Source organism: Rhinopithecus roxellana, chromosome 11 (genome assembly GCF_007565055.1).
Source record: "Rhinopithecus roxellana isolate Shanxi Qingling chromosome 11, ASM756505v1, whole genome shotgun sequence".
NCBI lineage: Eukaryota > Metazoa > Chordata > Mammalia > Primates > Cercopithecidae > Rhinopithecus > Rhinopithecus roxellana.
This window is the reverse complement of record NC_044559.1, coordinates 99,965,141-99,988,605: the sequence shown is the minus strand read 5'-3', so window position 1 is coordinate 99,988,605 and position 23,465 is coordinate 99,965,141. Positions and strand designations below refer to the sequence as shown.

At 35.1% G+C, this 23,465-nt stretch overlaps 1 protein-coding gene and 1 pseudogene across 2 annotated transcripts in view; one reads left to right on the top strand and one right to left on the bottom strand.

Annotated features, from left to right (window-relative positions):
- Positions 1-23,465, top strand: part of TMEM26 (transmembrane protein 26) — a 47,850-nt gene that overhangs the window by 11,613 nt on the left and 12,772 nt on the right. Inside the window, exons 2-4 of the mRNA XM_010376259.2 lie at positions 7,931-8,009; positions 12,862-12,975; positions 15,036-15,256. Coding sequence (XP_010374561.2) covers positions 7,931-8,009; positions 12,862-12,975; positions 15,036-15,256 — 414 coding nt within the window. The remainder of the gene's footprint in view (positions 1-7,930; positions 8,010-12,861; positions 12,976-15,035; positions 15,257-23,465) is intronic.
- LOC104672459 lies at positions 22,321-22,844 on the bottom strand (annotated as a pseudogene). The gene has a single exon (XR_749395.2). The product of XR_749395.2 is annotated as a 40S ribosomal protein S12 pseudogene (transcript).

The following is a 23,465-nucleotide window of genomic DNA, read 5'->3' as shown; positions in this document are numbered from 1 at the left end:
CATTTTTAGGAAGAGGAAAATGGAATCCTAATTCTAGACTAATGGTGAGTCAAAGTAAATAAAATTTACTGCAGGGCTAAATTGCTAAATGTCATGACATATCATTTTGTAGAAAACATTATAATTTGTTGAAATGACAACTTTGTATGGTAAATAATATTTTACTTTTGGATGAAATGAACTGACAAAAGCAATGAGTAAAGCTTTTCAAGAGCTTGGAGCAGTGTCTAATATGTAGCAAGACCTATATATATACACATATACCTATATATTTCATAAACAAATAAAATAAAACAAATGAATTTTTAAATAAACGAGTAAATATATAAAGAAAAACTCCTTTGAGATGGTGCTCCTGTTTGTGTACTTGGGAGAGAATTGGTAGGTAGGCTAAGAGCTATGGAATTAAAACAAAAAAACACAACTTCATGGAAAAGAAAGATTTTAAGAGGGTTTTATATGAAAAAATAGTTGAGCAACATAATTTGGCATTAAAGAATTCATGTTGGACAACTTTGGTATTCTGACAGGTAATTGGGATTGTAATAAATCTGAGTTTCTAAGGGCAGATAGCTCACTGGTAATAGGATATTGTCCATTTGTAAACATTTTTCATTTGGACATGTCTTAGTCATTGAATCATATACTTATCAGTTTTTTATCAGTCCAATATATTGTATTTTTATAAACAGTTATCCAGAAACCTGATATAAATGATTTGTGAGTTGGCCAGACCTTTCCATGGTATTAGTCGTCATACAAGGTACTCCATATCTCCTTACTCTTAATGCCATCAAGACAAAGACTAAAATAAAATCTGGTTTATTAATTTTTAAACTTCACACTCTTCTTTGTTCTAAAAATGAATTGCACTGACAATACATGATCAACAATACTGCAAACCCTCAAAATAATAATTAGTGGTAATGATATCACCCTAAAATATTACATTTTTCATAGGAGCAGAACATATAAAATTAGTTTTCTTCTGTAAAACTTCCAATAAAAATCAGTTTATGATGATATTTCAAGAAGAAATTTTTAGTCAAACCAGCAACAGAGTGTCAAAAAAGTAGAAACTGTAAATCAACCAGAGCCTTATCAAATCGCTAATGTTTGTGGCAAGCTCATCATATGCGAGATACTCTGGAAGGAGCAGAGAGTATACGGTCAGCCCTTCATATATGCAGGCTCCACATCCGCATATTCAACCAACTGCAGATAAAAAATATTTGGGGGAAAAAATACAACAATGTGACACTAAAACATAATACAAATAAAAAACAATACAGTACAGCAATTATCTACATACCATTTACACCTATGTCAGGTATTATAAGTAATGTAGAGATGATTTAAAGTATAGGGAGGATGTGCATAGGTTATAGGCAAATACTACACTATCTTATATAAAGTAGTTAGGCATTCATAGTGTTTGCTACCTGCGGGGTTTCTAGAACCAATCCCTCCCAGGTTCTAAGGGATGACTGCAATTTTGAGCAGACAGACCCAGTTCTGGTGCTTGCATTATTTAGAATTGCTTGGAGTCAACACTTAAATGATATCAAATACACACACATATACATATGCACATATGTAATTATAAATATTGAAAATTTATGGCTTAGAAGTGACCAGAGAGGGCTAATTTAGACTTAAGGAATAAGGAAAGTTTTCTGAAGTCCCATATAACTGATATGTGGTAGGGGTTGAGGGATAAAAGACTACAAATAGGGTGCAGTGTATATTGCTCGGGTGATGGGTGCACCAAAATCTCACAAATCACCACTAAATAACTTACTCCACTAAATAACTTACTCATGCAACCAAACACCACCTGTACCCCTATAACCTATGGAAAATAAAAAATAATTTAAAAAATAAAAATTAAAAAAAATTTTAAAAGGTAGGAGAGGGGGCATTTCTAAAGAGAGAAATACATGTGTGAGGGCTTCAGTTACGATAGCACTTTGGTTTTTTTTCGAGAACTGGAAGAACACTGTTATATGAACACAGTTGGAAGAATGGCAAGCAACAGAGCCCAAGAGGTGGGCAGGGCCCTGAGTGGGCAGCATCTTGTAGGTCCTGATGGACAGATACTCCATGCAAACCATGGCAGTGTGACAGTAATTGCCTCAACATTGATTGTGAAGTTAGGCATAATGATGTTTGTATTCAGCAGTACAAAAAAAAAGGGTCCTTGATTCAAGGGGTTTTATATAGGTTTAGTTTTTGTTTTGTTTTGTTTTGTTTTTTTACTTTTTTTTGAGACACAGTCTCGCTCAATTGCCCAGGTTGGAGTGTGGTGGTGTGATCTTAGCTCACTGCAACCTTCACCTCCTGGGTTCAAGCAATTCTCCTGCCTCAGCCTACAGAGTACCTGGGATTACAGGTGCAAGTCATCATGCCCGACTAATTTTTGTATTTTTAGTAGAGATGGGGGATCACCACGTTGGTCAGGCTGGTCTCGAACTCCTGACCTCAAGTGATTCGGCCCCCTTGGCCTCCCAAAGTTCTGGGATTACAGGCATGAGCCAGTGTGCATGACCTTATACAGGTTTAGTTTTGAGAATCATGGTTTAAAAATATAATTCATTATAAATTATATGAAGAACCAGTGTCCTAACTGGGTGTCCTCTAAGAGTCCTTCATAAGCATAAGTCACAAATATGTAGCCATGAGTACATTTTCAGAGCTGAGTCTAGGGAAAGCAGTAAGTACATTTGTTGAGCACCTAAGGTGTCAATCTCATGGCACACATTGTCTTATTTAATCCTCATAACCACACTATGAGGTGGGTATTATTTTCTCTGTCTTACAGATGAGGACATTCAGTTTCAGGGAAGGATGTGAATTTCCAAAGATGAGTGCATGGAAAAGGCAGGATTCAAATTTGGGTCTTCTAAGTTTCTGAAATTTATACTGGGTCTTACTAACATATAATATTTCAAGGGTCATAGCTAGAAGAGGTTACTTGACACCAGACCTCTTGAAATGAAAGATCCTTGTAGATATCAGTAGTCTTTATTCACTTTATTTGCTCAGTCCTTCCTTCCTTTATAAATTCAGGCATTCAAATATTTAGGCATTTGCTTAATAAGCATTAATTTGAGACTTAGTAAGACACTATGATTCCACTGGGGAGAAGAAAAAATGAAGGAGTGGGAAGAGGAAAGAGATAAAAAGATATATAAGACTAAGGACGTTTCTTCATGGAACTTATACTAGGAAAGCAAAGTCTAATATACATGTAACTATAAAACAGTACAGCATATGTTGGGCCACAAGAGAAATACAGGTTAAGATTAATTCCTGCTATGCCTTTAAAATACAAGTAGAATGTTGGTGGATAGATGTGCAAGAGAAAGACATTCCAAAATAAGCTTTCATAATTTTGGGAGATATTTGCTGTAAAACCATCGTAGAACCTCTCTCCTTAGATTAACCAAACTAAAAGAGCAGAGAGCACTTTGTTCTTACCAGAGACACATGGTTAGTTAAACAAGGCTGAGAATTGAGTTGAATATAATTAATTCTTGGACCCTCAATATGATTCCTTTTTCCTAACCCCTTTCTTCATTAGGTCAAATAATCTAATAAAGAGGATTGAAGTGAGAGGAACTTTCCAAAGCATTTTGTTTGTTTAATTTAACATACACAGTTGGTTGTAACTACTGAGTTGCTCAAATTGATAGGATGTGATAAGGGAAGAGGAAGGAAAAGTGGAGATAAGACCAGATAATGAAGTCTTCGAATATCAGATTATGGAGTTTAGATTTTCTATTAGGCAAAACAAAACATCTTGAATCTTGAAGTTTGTTTATATAACCAGTTTCCCAGTTAGATGAAATATGTTGAAACAGGATAGTACTTTTTTTTCCAATTATAGAAATAAATCTTATGCATAGAAGATGTTAAGGGTGTTGTTTGTTTTATTTTTAACCTTTTTCAAGAGCTATTATGTGTTCAGGCTATGGTTTCCCTAGATTATTATTGTTACATTGTTGTTAGGGAGGAGTTAGTCTTAAAATTAATCCCAAGAGACTCAACAAAATTGCAATCCAGCCAACATTTGATGTCTCCAAACAAAAATATGCATATTCCTACTGTCCCTCTGACCTAGAATTCAATTTCTTTCCCAGTTTCACAAGGGAAATACTCTCTCCTGATGTTTCCTTTGATATGTGAGGTCAAAAAGTTAATTGTTCTTTTCTTTTTAAGAGCATGCTAAACATGGGCTTTTGATATCCCTCTACAGCTTCACCATCCTCCAACACAGATTTTAATAATATCATGACCCATAACCTTTTGTTTCGAAATTGGTTTTCACAGGAAATCAAAGGTGGGGGAGTATCTATATTAAATATTGATTTTTTAAGAGATCTCTCTTTCTCTTGCCCTTTCTCCCTTCCTCTCTCTAGAAATTGAAAAAATTTATTAGTGAAAGAATTAATAGCCTTTAAAAATATCATTCTAAATTTTCTCTTTTCATTTCACTTTTCTCTCCTGATTTATAATAACATAGTTTGGGTAACATTTCATCTCAAATAATTCTACTTGTTGAGCAATTAACATTTCTATTTTCTAGGTCATTTCAAACTATTGCTGTGTATTAAAAGCATTTTTTTTTTTTATTATACTTTAAGTTCTAGGGTACATGTGCATAACGTGCAGGTTTGTTACATATGTATACTTATGCCATGTTGGTGTGCTGCACCCATCAACTCGTCAGCACCCATCAATTCATCATTTATATCATGTATAACTCCCCAATGCAATCCCTCCCTCCTCCCCCCTCCCCCCTCCCCATGATAGACCCCAGTGTGTGATGTTCCCCTTCCCGAGTCCAAGTGATCTCATTGTTCAGTTCCCACCTATGAGTGAGAACATGCGGTGTTTGGTTTTCTCTTCTTGTGATAGTTTGCTAAGAATGATGGTTTCCAGCTGCATCCATGTCCCTACAAAGGACGCAAACTCATCCTTTTTTATGGCTGCATAGTATTCCATGGTGTATATGTGCCACATTTTCTTAATCCAGTCTGTCACAGATGGACATTTGGGTTGATTCCAAGTCTTTGCTATTGTGAATAGTGCCGCAATAAACATACGTGTGCATGTGTCTTTGTAGTAGAATAATTTATAATCCTTTGGGTATATACCCAGTAGTGGGATGGCTGGGTCATATGGTACATCTAGTTCTAGATCCTTGAGGAATTGCCATACTGTTTTCCATAATGGTTGAACTAGTTTACAATCCCACCAACAGTGTAAAAGTGTTCCTATTTCTCCACATCCTCTCCAACACCTGTTGTTTCCTGACTTCTTAATGATTGCCATTCTAACTGGTGTGAGATGGTATCTCATTGTGGTTTTGATTTGCATTTCTCTGATGGCCAGTGATGATGAGCATTTTTTCATGTGTCTGTTGGCTGTATGAATATCTTCTTTTGAGAAATGTCTGTTCATATCCTTTCCCCACTTTTTGATGGGGTTGTTTGTTTTTTTCTCGTATATTTGTTTGAGTTCTTTGTAGATTCTGGATATTAGCCCTTTGTCAGATGAGTAGGTTGCAAAAATTTTCTCCCATTCTGTAGGTTGCCTGTTCACTCTGATGGTAGTTTCTTTTGCTGTGCAAAAGCTCTTTAGTTTAATTAGATCCCATTTGTCAATTTTGGCTTTTGCTGCCGTTGCTTTTGGTGTTTTAGACATGAAGTCCTTGCCCATGCCTATGTCCTGAATGGTACTACCTAGATTTTCTTCTAGGGTTTTTATGGTATTAGGTCTAACATTTAAGTCTCTAATCCATCTTGAATTAATCTTGGTATAAGGGGTAAGGAAAGGATCCAGTTTCAGCTTTCTACTTATGGCTAGCCAATTTTCCCAGCACCATTTATTAAATAGGGAATCCTTTCCCCATTTCTTGTTTCTCTCAGGTTTGTCAAAGATCAGATGGCTGTAGATGTGCGGTATTATTTCTGAGGACTCTGTTCTGTTCCATTGGTCTATATCTCTGTTTTGGTACCAGTACCATGCTGTTTTGGTTACTGTAGCCTTGTAGTATAGTTTGAAGTCAGGTAGCGTGACGCCTCCAGCTTTGTCCTTTTGACTTAGGATTGTCTTGGCAATGCGGGCTCTTTTTTGGTTCCATATGAACTTTAAAGCAGTTTTTTCCAATTCTGTGAAGAAACTCATTGGTAGCTTGATGGGGATGGCATTGAATCTATAAATAACCTTGGGGAGTATGGCCATTTTCACGATATTGATTCTTCCTAAACAATTATGGTGACATAATTTTGACTTTGAGATGTTCTGTAATGCAAGAGTCCTCTGAAATAAAGTTCAGTTTGTTTTGTTTGCTTGTTTGTTTGTTTGTTTTTCTTGAGACGGAATCTTGCTCTGTTGCCTAGGCTGGAGTGCAGTAGCCAATCTCAGCCCACTGCAACCTCTGCCTTCTGGGTTCAAGCAATTCTCCTGCCTCAGCCACCCGAATAGGTGGGATTACAGGCCCACACTACCATGCCTGGTTTTTTTTTTTTTTTTTTGGATTTTTAGTAGAGACGGGGTTTCACCATGTTGGTCAGGCTGGTCTCGGACTCCTGACCTCAAGTGATCCGCTTGCCTCGGCCTCCCAAAGTGCTGGGATTACAGGCCTGAGCCACTGTGCTCGGACCAATTTGAAGAAATAAATTTGGAAAGTATGTTATTTTTCTTATTTCAGCATTTTAAGGAAACATTTATGTTGTACCATGTCTGATAATAATACGAGTAATATCTACCTATTATTGAACTCCCACCACTGCCAGGCACTGCTTTACAGGAAGTAAAATAAAAAACTCTGTGAGATGAATGTAACTGCTGAATTGTGTCCCCTTCCAGATTTCTAGATGTAAGTCCTAATCCCAAATGTGACAATATTTGGAGATTAATTTGGTCATTAAGGTTAAATAAGGTCATAAAGATAGGGTCCTAATCCAATAAAACTGAAGGCTTTATAAGAAGAGGAAGAGACAGATGTCTGAGGACACATGGAGAAGGCACTGTCTACGTGTCAGGAAGGGAGCCCTCACCAGAATCCCACTCTTCTGGCCCCTTAACCTCAGACTTCCAGCCTCCAGAGCTACCGAGAAAATTAATGTCTGTAGTTTAAGTCACGTAGTCTATGGTACTTTTGTACAGCAGCCTGAGTTGGCTGATACAGTGACATTTTTGTGGATTAGGAAACAAACTGAGAGGTCAGTGCCAAAACTGGCATTTGAACCTGAGTGTGCTGGATCACAAAAGTCCACTCTTCAGATTCCTCTCTGAATTTTGAATGAGAAAACAGTGAATATAGATAACTTAAAAAAAATACCAAAGGCTTACACTGTTGGTTGGTTGTGTTTTTATTTTATAGGTTTAGCAAATCACACACAAAGCCAATGGGTTACTCTCATTCTTAGTCCTTATCATCTGATTTTTGTGTTCTAGCACCATGTTATTGTTTGAGCTCTCAGAATTCCAGGTTAATGTTGCAAAATGTAGCCAAATCTTGAAATTGTAATGTCTAATAAATCCAAGATTTACTGCTGCTGTGTTTGCTTTTTGTAAAACATATTTTGTAAAACATATTAAATACAAAATATCCAGTGTTGTGCCTGAAACTAATTGGCAGTGTCCCATTAAACCATATCAAAATTAATGTCTATTAATTGGATTAGAAATTCAGTGAGAATGACAGCTGCTAGTGCCTTTTACAGTTACTTTGTTTCTTTGTAATCCATATGGCAGAAATCACATAATGCTTTTTCCTTCATTGAAATAAACACTTGAGATAAAAAGGTTCGACTCAATGTGGTCAGAGTATGTGCATTTGTTTTTCATTCTTCCTCTTAATTTTTTTTGAAAAATTAGCTTAAATTAGCTAAACTATTTTTTCTTCTCTCTTTCACAGGTTTTCACCAGCCATATTTTTATATCTGATTAGCATCGTTCCATCATTATGGCTTCTTGAATTGCACCATGAGACCCAGGTACTTCTTTTTGGAAAGTAGGAATTGACATATTCAGCAATAAGCTACTTTTACAGTATGATCCAATTTATTTCAGGAATGCACTTTTCTAAGTAACTGGAGTTATCAAGAATTGAATAAATAAGAGGCTATCAGCAAAAGGAAGTGAATCCATGATTTACCAATAAAAGCCCCAATAAAATATTACATTTTTGTAAGATTTAGGAGTATATAGTGAATTAACATTTTGTGTTAGAGATCTGACTACTAAGACTTCCCCTGGCCCCTACCCTCTAGGTGGAGGCCTACAGGTAGAGTTTACATGGGGGTGTGGAAATTTGATTTCAACCCTTCCAGCTTCAGTGAGTTTCTATGTTGTGCTATGAATGGGCACGCCTCAATGATCTGGCATTCTGTAAAGTGACACTTTCAGGAATTTCAAAAACAGAAACAAAACCCTTATCTGTACTCAGCTATATAAATACAATTAAACTTATAGGAGCCATTTAAAATAGTCTGTTTTAAAATGAAGGTTATACAGATTACAGGAGATTAATTTTTGGGAGTCCCACGGGCTGCCTTAGTAAAATAGAAATTCTTTTCTAGAGCCCTGAAACTAAGATTAAAGGAGACGAGTCGTAGGACCCACCATGTGGAAGGTGGGCTTATATGTGTTAGAAGATCACATTGTCCTAAAAATAAAATAGTAGCTTCCGGCCGGGTGCGGTGGCTCATGCCTATAATCCCAGCACTTTGGGAGGCCGAGGTGGGCGGATCACGAGGTCAAGAGATGGAGACCATCCTGGCCAACATGGTGAAACCCCGTATCTACTAAAAATACAAGAATTATCTGGGCCTGGTGGCGCACGCGTGTCGCTTCCGCTACTCGAGAGGCTGAGGCAGGAGAATCGCTTGAACCTGGGAGGTGGAGGTTGCAGTGAGCGCAGATTGCATCACTGCACTCCAGCCGGGCAACAGAGTGAAACTCCGTCTCAAAAAAAAAAAAAAAAAAGGAGCTTCCAATAAGAGTCCCTAATTTATTACAGAGATTTTTAATACAGCTATTTTCTACACAGCTCTAATAAGCAGTCTCTAGGTTGGGTGCAGTCATATACTGCTGTTGATGTTCCTGTTCAACGCTGGGGAGGCCGAGTTACTAAAGTCCATCAGATTCCAGCTTTGACTTCATAGTTCAGGTTATAGGACTACGTTACAGAGAAATGTAGTTATGACCTAATAATATTTCGGGACCTTCACTGATAAAATACTTTAAAAAAGATCTGCGAGAATTTGGACTTACATAGATTTCTTTGTTATAGTAGGTCATTTTATAGCAAGGTTAAGCCTCCAATATGTAGCCCTATCTGCCTCCAATGTATAACCTTATCTGCAAAAGCCTTGCTCCAAATTATAGGCACATAAAGGGGAATTTAGTTCTGTGGACCACTTTTGAAGAATTCCACAAGCAAGTACCAAGAATGTAGGGATGAAGAAAACATTTTTCTCCTTTCAATCTCCTGCTAAAAATCACGAAAGTCATATAGACTATTCCTATGTCTGTAGCAAAAGTGTTTTTGTAACTGTATATTTTTGGTTCAAGTTATCATAGCTTTTTAAATCTATACTGTAAGGAGTTAGGGGACTGTTTCAATCTCTTTACTACTTACTGCTTTCAAGAGTATGAAAATAAGCTCTAGTGATTTGAATCAGTTGTTTCTTTCACATCCAATTCTATGACATGGCTATCATACACAATAACCATTCATTTCCCTAAATGCTTTTAGAATATAAATTTGTTGCACAATTAATTGATAAACAGGTCAAATCCTATTACAACAAATAACGTGCAACCAAAAACTCCCTTTTTAATAAAAAAAAGATTTTTGAGCCCCAAGCAGTAGCTCTCTAATTTTCATACTGCAAAAGAAATTGAACCTTTAGTAGTAACAGATTTGACTCATTTTGACACAGAATTAAAATGAATGCCCAGAGATTGAATTGGGCAGACTGAGCAGAAATGAAAGTAGAAAAATAGTAAGAGAGAAAAAAAGCATTGGAATTGCAGTTAAAGAAAGAAGAAATGGCAGAATAAAGGGAGTTACAGTAATTCTTCTAGTGTACTCATTTAGAACATTTTGGGAGTGATAGTAATCACTTTTCTTCAGGTATCCTCCTGTACTTTCACAAATGTTTTCACAGATATGGACCCAACAACTACAGAAGTTAGGCATGATACATACATTTCTATTTTAAAGATGAGGATCCTGAGGCTCAGAAAGGTTAAGTAATTTTCCTAAGTTGATACAGTAAATACACAGTAATGCTGGGGCCTAGAACCTAATGGATATCTAGTCCATTAAACCATATTGCCCTTCTCAGCTATCTGTTCTGTGTTTTAGAGGCATTTGCATCAGAATTATCTGAGTTGTTCCTTGTAGAAAAGACTAGTTTAATTTTCTTTCACATTTTCCATTTACTCTATATACTATATGTTCTAACCCATGACTTGGCATTAGGAAAACATCCTGACATATTTCATGAGACATTTCTCCTAGATTACTAATTTCTTACCTTCATTCCTGAATCTGGTTGGGTCTACATGTATGGGAACGAAACATTCATGACAATGATTGTGACCTTAGCTCTCAGGTCCATTTAAGAAGTGACAAGATTAAAGTAATGGAAACATTCTGGTCTTCTTGTTGTCACAGTGTCTTGGACACAAAGCAATATTTTTGAAGCTAATAAGAGTTTAATAGACACAGCCTATTAAAAAAGAGGCATATTGATACTCAGATAACCTATGTGAACTCACCTATACAAGATGGAATGTAAACAATATAATCCCAAAACAATACAAGTCAGGCTAGGTTTTAAGAGTGAAGTCACTTGTTCACTGCAGTCCCAATGTAGAGGCCACTTGGAAGAAAATCTCATCAATCTATAACAACTAGAGTAACAGGAGTGGAGAGCAACTCAGATAAGTCTTAATACCATAATATGGACTATATGGACTATGAAGCTATTTGCTTCCACGTTATCTTCTACTGCACTAAAGCATGGCCTTTTTTCTTAAATAAAAAGATGTTATGTATTTTTAATTATAAGAATGTCAAAAACATATTAAGGTCACCACTTTTAATGCATAGTCTGTTTTCATGCCTACAGAGTTGTTAAAATGTTTTTCCTATTGAAATAAATAAAGTCACCAACATGCTTTGCAATGAAAATTTGTTGCTTGGTTAAAGATTTAATTTTTATCTTCATTATCTGTTTTTGGAGCCTTAGCTGCACACATATACACACACACAAAGTGTGCAAACAACTGTATTTTTGCTCCTACAGTTATGGTATATGGCCATTTTTCTTAATTATTCTTGTCATTTCAACCATAATACTAGTTGTTTGGATAGAGGGTAGAAAAAAACAGCTTCTTGCAGACTTTCTTTTCTGCTTTTTCAAGTAGCTTATAGAATAGTCGATGATGTATCCAGAATGGTTAAGAAAAATACACTTTTTACAGCTTTAATTTTTTTAAAAAATAAGTCCTCTCTAAATACAAATGTGTGATGGTGGATGTGTAGTGGTTGTAGTGGTGGTGGTGGTGAATGTGTGTGTGTTTCAAAATATATTAGCACTGCAGATGTTTGAAAAACCTTCAACTTTTTTTAAGCCAGTTTGTAAAATATGCATTGGTACAGCTACATTTTCAAGTGTCACCCCTTTCTTCTCTTATATAATTTTTCCTTCTCTTACTTTACCTCGGATTTCCAGCATACGGTGGGTAAATATCATGCACAATTCACCTGCAGAAATTCTGATACAAAATGAAGAAACAAAAAAGGAAAAATGGCACTTTTTATGTCTATTGTTGAATTTTCCATAAACCTAAATTGGCTTTTGCACTGTCACTAAAATGTATGTTTTGGTGGGTGAACATGCTAATTTTTTAGGTTGTTTCAGTGCTTGACAGGATTAAAAATGATTGTATTATTTACTTAAGCAATATGATATTTTAGATAAAGAGGCTTCTGGATAAGAAACAAAATCTTAAAATACTATATACACACACATATACACACACAGACACACACTGTGGAATACCACACAGCTATAAAAATAGCAAAATCATGTCCTTTGCAGTAACATGAATGAAGCTGGAGGCTAGTATTCTAAGCAAACTAACACAGGAACAGAAAACCAGATACCACATGTTCTCACTTATAAGTGGGAGCTAAAAACTGAATACACATGGACACAAAGATGGGAACAACAGACACTGGAGACTACTTGAGAGGGGAGGGATGGAGGGAAGTGTGAATTGGAAGGCTGCTTATCAGGTACTATGCTCACTACCTGGGTGATGGAATTCTTTATACACCAAGCCTCAACAACATGCAATTTACCCATGCACGTGAGCCCCCAAAACCTAAAATAAAAGTATAAAAAGAAAAAAAAAACACCATAATTTCCTTGACCAGGATCATATATGTTTTATTGTTGTCACTGGTTATTTGTTTGGTTTTAAATTCTTTCAGGGTTTAAGAAAGGAATCTCAGTTACCAATCTATAAATTCTACAGCTCTCTGCAATGACTCAGTATTTGCATTCTCATCGACCTAAGGAAAAATAAGATTTTGTATAGTTGACACTCTTTTCATATAGATTAAAAAGTGGATTCCCATCTCAGGCCTATATTCTGATTTTTGGAAATGTTTATGCATATGCTGTATAAACTTTGCATATCTGCTCATAATCTCTTGAACAGATTGAACTCTATATACTATATGTTATGAGACATACTGTATGTTTTGAGCTCTACCATATTGTGCTAATTTTTTGCCACAATTGCCTTCCCCAATCCCATTCTTAGTATTGCAGTATCCAGGCTGAAGGAATATCACAGAATATCAGCAGAAAAGAAGTCTTCAATCAAACATTGACATCCAGTGAACAAACCAGTAGAGCTGATGATCTCATTGAGACGGTGAGAGCTTTTCCACTGTATATTAAAGGATCTAGCAAATGGTGGACTTGGTATAATCCTCAATTACCTGCTATACACCTCTCCCAGCTAATTCTTTTCAGAAGGAAGTTATCCATTATTTGGCTCAGGAATTCACAAAATAATTATATTTTTAAATTATTAAATATATTTAATATGCATAAATATATACATTGATACATTATGTATAAATAGATACATTTAACCTGCATCATTAAGGAACACTTAAAGAGGATAATGTTTGCACAATGAGAGACATATACATTTATGAAGCAATGATATAATTAAAAAATTGGGATATGATAATTTTAAGACTTTCTTTTTTAGAGGAATATCAGATTCACAGCAAAAATTGAGAAGAAGGTACAGAGATTTCCCATATACTCTGTATTCATGTACAGCCTCCTCATCCATCAATACCCTGCACCACAGTGGTGTGTTTGTTAAAACTGATAAATCTACATGACATTGTTGTGGATGCCAATAAAAATTGCATTTTGTTTTTAATTTCAAATTTCACTTATTCTTTGTTGGTATATAGGAAAGAGATTGACTTTTGTATATCAATCTTTTATCCCACAACCTTGCTATAAACATTTACTAGTTCCAGGAGGTTATTTTTTTTGCCAGTTCTTTGGGATTTTCTACCTAGACAATTATGTCAACTGTGAACAGAGACAGTTTTATTTCTTCTGTCCCAATCCCTATACGTTTTATTTTATTTTCTTGTCTTATTGAATTAGCTAGGGACTCCACCATATATATTTTGTAGATGTTTATTAATAAAATAGAGAAGATTTCTGGCCAAAACAGAATCCCTTTCTTTTTCTTCATAAGGCTGTTATTTGGCAAACTGACCATGACCTGTTTAAAAAGGAAAAGGCCCCTATCACTGAAACGTATTTTCAATAATGAGATGTACTATTAGTTCTGCGAGGTTTAATGGAATGAACCTTGGGTTCTAATTCAAGCTCCAATCACAATTTATTTACATCAGTCTGGACAAATCACTTAGTTTCTCTATCAGGTTTTCATCTGACAATCAAAATTATTAATATTTACTAGTGTGATTCCTGTATAAATTAAATATGATGTATGTAAAGTTTCATAGTAGTGATATAAGAAAGTACAAATGGAAGATTCTTCATTTTCATGTCTGGCTTCAATCAGGATAGCATCATGCCTCATCTTTTATCCTCCCTTGTGCATTTGATATCAGCAAGTGATGGAGAGGGACAAATGAATTTTGCACAAACAGTTAAGTCACTTGCATAAGTAAGTTGGAATCATTATCCACTGGAGACCTAAGTCTTTGTAGGGTCAATAGTACACTTTGAGACTTATTTAGAAGGTAATTGGGCAAGAGTTGTCATCCAGAATACATTGGTGGGATGTAAGTTTTTCTAGATCTAAGAATAATGGCAGAGTAAAATTTGCTTGCTGGCCTATGGATTATTGAATAATATGTTATGTACTCAGAATAAAAATAATTTTATAGTTATTCTCTTTCTTTACATTTAGGTAATTGATAAACATTATTACATTTTTATGTTTAGCTATAATAGAGTTTTAAAGCAAAAAAAGGGAAGATTTGTACAATGTTAAAAATATTTCAAGATTAGTAAATTCAGATTTTAAAATCTATTAAAAATATAGGAAGTTTTTGTGCTATTAATGTGGATTTTGTAAAACTTTGCTATGTGTTGTTTTTTGTTACACAGTGTAATAAAATGAGACATGATCTTTAAAACATTGTAAAATTGGTTCTTTAAATACCATATGGTACAATCCCACTCTTAAGTTTAAGGCTTAAATTACTTGCTAGTTATAGGCACCCTCATCTTAAGGACCACATTAGCTTTTTATTTTTTCCAGAGTGTTCAGCTGAAAGGCATTTTACTTTCTTTAGCAAGTAAAGAATAACACCTGAAAATGACAGTCTACAAAAGCAAACTCTTGATTGAAATCATGGTGAAGAAAATATTTCTCTCTCAGGTGGTGGCTCATAATCCTTCTGTCTGTATGATATTTCTGTTAAACAGGCCAAAGTTTTTGTGAATAACTTATCTACAGTATGTGAGAAAGTTTGGACATTGGGACTCCATCAGACATTCCTGTTAATGCTAATAATTGGAAGATGGCTTTTACCCATTGGAGTCGGGATCACTCGAGATCAACTCTCTCAACTTCTTCTTATGTTTGTGGGGACAGCGGCTGACATACTGGAATTCACAAGTGAGACCCTAGAAGAACAAAATGTGAGGTGAGCATTCCTTGCAACAAAAACACCTTGTTTTCAGGGTCAAGACCATGCACCTGTCTCTTAGTTCTGTGACTTGTATATCACATGAATTCGAATTTTTAGTATATTTTATATGCAATGTTAGGATCAGAGAATTTGCTGCTATTTGCATATTAGAAACCAACACAGTCTTTATGCTTTTTGACAAATACATAAAGGAGATTTCTGCTAGAGAAAGAGACACATAATATTCTCTGTGGGCGAGAACAGAAATGCTCTGCATGTTTTCATGACTACAGGTTAGATAGAGTCATGGTTCTCTGAAAACCTGAAGTGGTATGACCATCCCTAGCCTCTCTTTTCCATTCCTAAGTGTGAGAAGCATAGCCAATCATAAAATCCTCTCCTAGAACACAGCACAGCTACAGTTTAAGAGAGCACTGAGAGAAGGCGTAGAGAAGTCTCTTCCTATCCATTTGGGGATTTGCATTCCCTGGTGTAAATGGAAAATGGGGCAGAGGTTTTATTTTACTAAATTTTATTTTTAGTCAGTTTTGTTCGAAGTGCCCAAAGGCTTTCTGGTGTAGAGGCCTATAAATTAAAACTTATTGAGTTGGTACTTTTATTTTTGCCACAAGCAAATAAACTCAGAATCCATGATCACATCTGTTTACGGAACGACTTCCTTACCATTAGGGATTTAAGTCTCAATGCCTGAATATACTTTAAGCTTGGGTTGTTTTGCACTATGCCATAAAAATAAATTGGAATGAGGCTGGCTTTTAATGCTACAGTTTACTTTATGCTGTGCTTCTCAAACAACAAAACATAAAGCTCAACAAAATACACTAACTTACTAAGTAAATTTAATATCCCAATTATAGCACAAATTATATTTATAACCATGAGCTACCTTTACAAGAGAATTTCCTATTTCATTTATATTAATTTTTCTCATAGCTTATTAAGTTGACATATTTCTTTAAAAAAATCCAATCTAAATTGATTCATCATCATCAAAGTGTTGATTTTAGTTCTGTAGTTTTAATGTCTTAAGTATGGTCAATGCTTTACATTGTAAAATGTATTTTCAAATAAAATACAATATTGTTACAAGAAAAACTTCAAGAAATCATGACAGAGCATATAAAAGTGACAGGGACATCACAAAAGAAACATAATTAACTCCACCTATGTAGAAATAAACATGTACATGCAAAACATTTAGGGAGATGGGATAAAACATAGGGTAGTAAAAGAGATAGTAAGGAGGGATATGTTTTGTGGGGCCAGTCATAAAATTGTAAGAAATGCCTAGCTCGGTTATCTTAATGGACTGTTAGTAGTCCCATCCAGAAGTGACACCAAGGAGCAATTTATAGATCTGTGTTTTCCAATAAAGTTTGAATATTAAATAATTTCATGAATAAAAGTAGATTTGCCCAGCAAAACAAACAAAAAACCCAAATAAACAAAAAAACCCAAATCTTGAAAACCATAAGGCATTTTTTCACTCACCCAGTACTGATTTGTTATCTAATATGTGTCAAGCACTGAGCTAGGCAGAGATTGGGGAACAAATTGTGAGCAAGTATTAGTAAAAGGACACACAGTCCTATCTCAATTAAGACTGTTTCAATTCAGCAAGAATTTAGGAGCACTTGATGTTTCAAGACACCATAAATACCCCCAATTTCTTCTATCACCTACAAATTAATCTGAATGCTTCATAAATACATATTTTTATCATTTTAAACTTGTGTCATATCCTAGGAAAGCTGATGTTTAATGGAGCCCAATAAATTATGTCATAGTTTTTAATGGTTACTGTTTTAAAAATTTGCTTTCAATTTTCATTGTCTCAGGTTGAAGTCATTTTCATTTTTAATATTACCACATTGTGACAGTAGCCTTCTGTAATTCCCATTCAAGTCCTATGTGCCTCTATTACTCAAATATTCACTCTCCCAAAAACCCTCCCAAAGTGAAAGCCCAGGAAGAATATAAAATTTTTCTCTCTCCTAGAAATTAGCTTCCATGTTCTGATTTCCTGTTTTGGTTCTCACCTATACTGCAAGAGTTGACACTGCAAATATCTTTCTTTTCAAGGAAGGAGACCCTTAATCCTTTCCCACTGGGACATAAGCCTTCCCTTTTAGGCTCAAGAGGATAATCATGAAGAATAATCTTAATACATAAGTAAATGATATTTATATCTAATAGAAGAAGGGATCACTTCATTGTAGTCTACTCAGCATTGCCTATTATTATGACATTTTACTTTTTCTAATGTTTTATTCCATAGTTTGGGCTGATAGATTTAGGAGAAAGCCTACAATGGTATCTACATCACAAAAATGTCTAAATCTCTTCCCCATTTTCTAGCTAATATATCAAATTCTATTTTTTATTAAATACATTTCCTTCCTTTGTCTCACATTAAAGTTCATCTACCTAAGTTTTATGCATTTACATAAATTTGTAAAGCTTCTGATTCTGCATTTTTTTCTTAACAGCTTTATGAAGTTATGGTTTAAATAACATAAATTTCAACTGTAATTCTAGAGTTTAATGATATTTAGTAATTATAGATTTGTTTATCCATAACCACAATCCAGGTTTAGAACATTCCCATCACTCCCAAAAGATTCCTGTGGCTGTTTGCAGTCAATCTTCACTCTTTACAGGCAACCACTGATACACTTTATGTCTCTGTGGATTCCTCTTTCTTAGAAATTTCATGGAAATTGAATTATAAAATGTGTATTCTTTTATGTATGGCTTTTTTATGTAACATAATGTTTCTGGGATTCATCTATGTTGTTTCATGTTTAGCTCCTCTTTAGTTGCTAGTGTTCCATTAAACGCATATACCACATTTTGTTTATTCATTCAGTAGTAGATGTACATGTGGATAACTTCCAGCTTTTTGATACTAAGAATGATGTTGCTAAGAGGATTCACTGACAGACTTTTGCCTGGCTACGTTTTCATTTCTCTTTAGTAGACACCTAAGAATGGAATGGCTGGTTATATGTTAAATATAGCTTTAATTTTTTAATAATCTGCTGAGATGTTTCTAAAGTAGCTGTATTAATTTTATTCCCACCAACAATGTATGAGGATTCCATTTTCTCTACATCCTTACCAACAATCATTTTCCCCCCAGTCTTTTTTATTATACCCTTCTGATGGATGTAGAGTGGTATCTCACCAGGACATTAATTTGCAGTTCTTTAATGACTAATGTTGCTGAGCATCTTTTCATGGGAATATTAGCTATTCATATCTCTTCTTTGGTGATGTGTCTGTACATTTTTCTTCATTTTTTATTGGATTGTCTTTTTATTATTGAGTTGTAAGAATTCTTTATATATCCTTGATACAAGTCCTTTATCAAATACCTAAATATAAATATTTCCTCCCTGTGTTCAGCTTGTTTTTTAATTTTTTAATGTTATCTTTTGAAAAACACATTTTAAAAATTTTGAAGAAGTTCAAATCTATCAATATTTTCTTTCACATTTTTGGTGTCATATGTAGGAACTATTTTCCTAACCCTAAATGAGAAATATAATTTCTTTTGTTTTCTTATTGATATGGTTTGGCTGTGTCCCCACCCAAATCTCATCTTGAATTATAACTCCCACAATTCCCAGGTGTCATGGGAGGAACCCGGTGGGAGGTGATTGAATTATGGGAACAGGTCTTTCCTGCACTGTTCTTGTGATAGTGAATGAGTCTCACAAGATCTGATGGTTTAAAAGTGGGAGCTTCCCTGCACAAGCTCTCTTTGTCTGCTGTCAGTCACTAAGATGTGACTTGCTCCTTCTTGCCTTCCCCCATGGCTGGGAGGGCTCCCCAGCCATTTGGAACTGTGTGTCCATTAAACTCCTTTTCCTGTACAAATTACCCAGTGCCAGGTATGTCTTTATAAGCAGCATGAAAATGGACTCGTACACTTATGGAATGTTTTAATTCTTACATTTGTTTCTATTATCTGTTTTTACATAATTTTTGTGTACAGTGGGAGGTAAGGTTCCAAGTTTATTTTTTATTTTTGGCACTGCCCCATTCCAGCTGGGACTAATTTCCCCAGTACCATTTGTTGAAAGGATTCTTTCTTTATTATATTGCCTTAGCATCGTTGTCAAAAAATCCATGGATCACAGATGTAAAGCTTTTTCTCTGGACTTTCTGTTGTGTTTCATTGTTTTATGTATTTGTCATTATACCAATACCACACTATCATGATTATGTAGCTATAGTGAGTTTTGAAATTAAATATTGTAAGTCTTCCAGAATTGTTCTTTTAAAATTTGTTTTAGCTATTGTAGGTGCTTTGCATTTTTATATAAAATTGTTATAATTCTCCTTTCAGGTTGTAAAAAGGGTAAAAAAATTTTTAAAAACTTACTATACTCTTGGTAGAGAATGAATTGAATCTAAAGATCAGTTTGGGAAGAATTGTCATCTTAACAATATTAAATTTTCCAATCTGTGAACACAAAATATCTCATCCTTTGTTTAGATGTTTCTTAATTTCTCTCAGCAATGTTTTGTAATTTTCAGTGTGCAAGTCAAGCTTTTCTTAACTATTTCCTAAGTTTTTATTCTTTTTGATGCTCTTACTAGTGGAATTATTTTTTAAATTTTATTTTCACATTTTTCATTGCTATAATAGAAACACAGTTTACTTTATATGATGATCTACTACCACAGCCATGCTCAACTTGCTAATTAGTTTTATCCCTTAAATTTTCTCCTTACAGGATCATGCTGCTTGCAAACAGACTGTTTTGATTCTTTCTAATCCGTATGCCTTTAATTTATTTTTCTTGCCTTACTGCACTGACAAAAACTTCTTTCAATGTCAAATAGAAGTCGTAAGAGTAGAAATTTGAATCTCAAAAGATAAGCATTCTGTCTTGCTATATTAAAGATGATATTAGTTGTGGGTTTTGTATAGATGCCCTTTACCAGTTCGAAGAAATTCCCTTTTATTTCTAGATTATTGGGAATTATTTTTTAGTGCGTGTTAAATTTTGTTAAATCCTTTTCCTGCTTCTATTAAGATAATTAAGTGTTGGTTATCTTTTATTCTATTAAAACAATATATTACACTAATTAATTTTCAGATGTTAAACCAACCTTGACTTCCTGAGATAAATTCTACTTTATTATAACATATAATCATTTTTTCTCCTTTAATACAGGGTCTTGCCCTTTAGCCCAGGCCCAGATACCACCCAGTGTGGTCACCACTGCATTGACCTCCTGGGCTCAAGTGATTTCCTGGCTCAGCCTCCCAAGTAGCTGGGACCACAGGCACATGCCACACCTGGCTAATTTATTTTATGTTTTGTAGAGATAGGATCTCCGTACGTTTCCCAGTCTGCTTTTGAACGCCTGGTCTCAGTCCCCCGGCCTAAGCCTCTCAAAGTGCTAGGATTATAGGTGTGAGCCACTGTGCCCAGTCTGTAATAATTTTTACATGTTATTGGATTCAGTTTGCTAACATTTGCTTATGAATCATATTGATCTATAGTATTCTTTTCTAATGATATCTTTTTCTGTCTTTGGTAATGCTGACTTGATCAAATACCTCAAGAAGTATTCCTTCTTTATTTTCTGAAAGATTTTACATAGGTTTGGTCTTATTTTTTCTTTAAATATTTTATAGAATTCACCTAGGGAGCCACCTGGACCAAGGTTATTTTGTGGGAAGATTTTTTAAATTATGAATTTAATATCATTACTTTATATAGGTCTATTTAGATATTCTATTTCTTCTTAAATCAGTTTTGATTACATTTTCCTTTCTGGGAATTTTTCTATTTTGTCTAAGTTGTAGATTTTTGTCATAAAATTGTCCATGATATCTACTATACATGTGTTAATTTCTGTGGACTGAGTTGTGGTACCCTCCTTTTTCATTCTTGAGTTTAGCAATTTCTGCCTTCTCTCTTATTCTTTTAGGGGGTGAGAGGAAGGGCTGATTTTTACTTTTTTGGTTTGATCAGGTTTATTGATTTTGTTATTTAAACATAACCAGCCTTTGGTTTTATTGATTTTCTCTATTGTTATTCTGTTTTCCACCTCATTGGTTTCTGTTCTGATGTTTAATGTTTCCTTCCTTATCTTGCTTTGGATTTAATTTGCTCTTCTTTTTTTTTTTTCTAATTTCTTCAGGTGGAAACTTTGATTACTGACCTTTCATATTTTCTGCTATATTTGAGACCTTTCATCTTTTCTACTATAGACATTTAAAGTATGAATTTTCCTGTAAGCACTGCTTTGCCAGCTCCCCGTAAATTTGATATGTCTTTTTTTTTGTTGCTTAATGCAGTTCAAAATATTTTCCAATTTATCCTGGCATTTTTTTTATATGGGTTGTTTAGAAGTTGGCTGCTTAACTTCTAAATATATGGGAATCCCATAGACTTTCTGTTGTTGTTGTTGTCTGCTTTAATTCTACTTTCATCTGAGGATATACTTTAAATTGTTTCAGTATTTTTCAATTTATGGAGACTTACTTTATGGTCTATTATATGGCCTATCTGGAGATCTATGTGTGCTTGAGAAGAATGTGTCTTTACTTGGTGTTGGGTGGAGTGTTCTATAAAATGTTAGTTACATCACCTTGGTTGATAGCGTTGTTCAAGTCTTCTGCATCCTTACTGATTTTGTGTCTAGTTGTTCTATTGATTCCTGAAAGTAGAACATTGAAATCTTTCATTCTAATTGTTGGAATGTCTGTTTCTCTTTTAAATACTGTCAGTTTTTGCTCCATACATTTTGGGGTTCTGTATGTAGGTGTGCAAAATTGAATTGTTAACATCTTTCCAATGTAGTAACATTTTGTCATGAATGATCACTTTTTCTTTAGTAACATTTCTTTTCTGAAAGTCAATTTTGTCTCCTACGAATATAGGCACTCCAGCTTTCTTATGTTGACATAGGGATATCTTTTCTTATTCTTTTACTTTCAAATTATATGTATATATGTGTCTACATTCTGTCCCTTATAAACAGCTTACAGCTGGATCCTGCATTTTCCTTCCCAGTTGAGTACAGTTTTTGTCTTTTTTTTTTTTTTTGTGAGCCAAAGATTTATTTATTCATTTCTTGCATTTGAAGTACTCTTCGATAACATCCTTGGCCTGAGACTCCTTTCCATAGTCCTTAACTACTACACAACTGCAACCAACCACTTTACGGGGTTTCCCCTCTCTGTCAATTTTACAGAGGCCTACCCATTCTCCTAGTTTCTTGTTGTCATCAACCTTAATTAGGTTGATCTGGTGTTCAGCACAAAGGGCCTCCACCAACTTGACATACATAGGCTCATCACGGTTGGATGCAAGCACACAAAGATGGGCTTGGCGCTTGTCTAAGGCTTTGGCAGCTTCGCGAATTCCACGTGCTAGGCCATCGTGGATGAGGGCGGTCTTCAGCACCTCTTGTAAAGCAGTATTAACGTCCATTACACCTCCAGCAGCAATGCCTTCCTCGGCCATGGCGGTGGGTTACGGGTGAAGCGGAATCTTGAACGCACCCAAGCCTCCGCCTCCGCGCGACTCCGCGGCGGCAGGGAAAGAGAGTTTTTGTCTTTTGATTTAAGTGTACATTAGTTTACTAGGGCTATTATAGCAAAATACCACAAATATGGTGGCTTAAAACAACAGAAATTTCTTCTCTCACAGTTCCAGATGCTAGGAATCCAAAACCAAGGTGCTGGTTCCTATTGGAGGCTCTGAAGAAGAATCTGCTTCATGCTTCTCTCCTAGTTTCTGGTGGCTGCTAGCAACTCTTGGTGTCCCATTGTTCGTTGACATATCACTCCAATTTCTCCCTCTTTCTTCACATGGCATTCACCCCAGTGTGTCTGTCTGTGTCTCCAAATTTTCCTTTTTTTATAAAGACACTAGTCATTGGATTAGGGCCCACCCTAATCCATATGACCTCATCTTAACTTGATTATATCTGCAAAGACCCTATTTCTAAACAAGGTCACAGTCTGAGACTTGCGTAGACATGGAATTTTAAGGGACACTATTCAAGCTGGTACACTGTGTTTAGACCATTAATATTTAATGTAATTATCAATATGATTAGATTTATAGCTGCGATTTTACTATTTGTTTTTTTCTATGTCTCACATCCTTTTTATTTCTGTGTTACTCATTTACTGTTTTGTTTTTCTGGTGGGGGTGGTTATACGAGCATT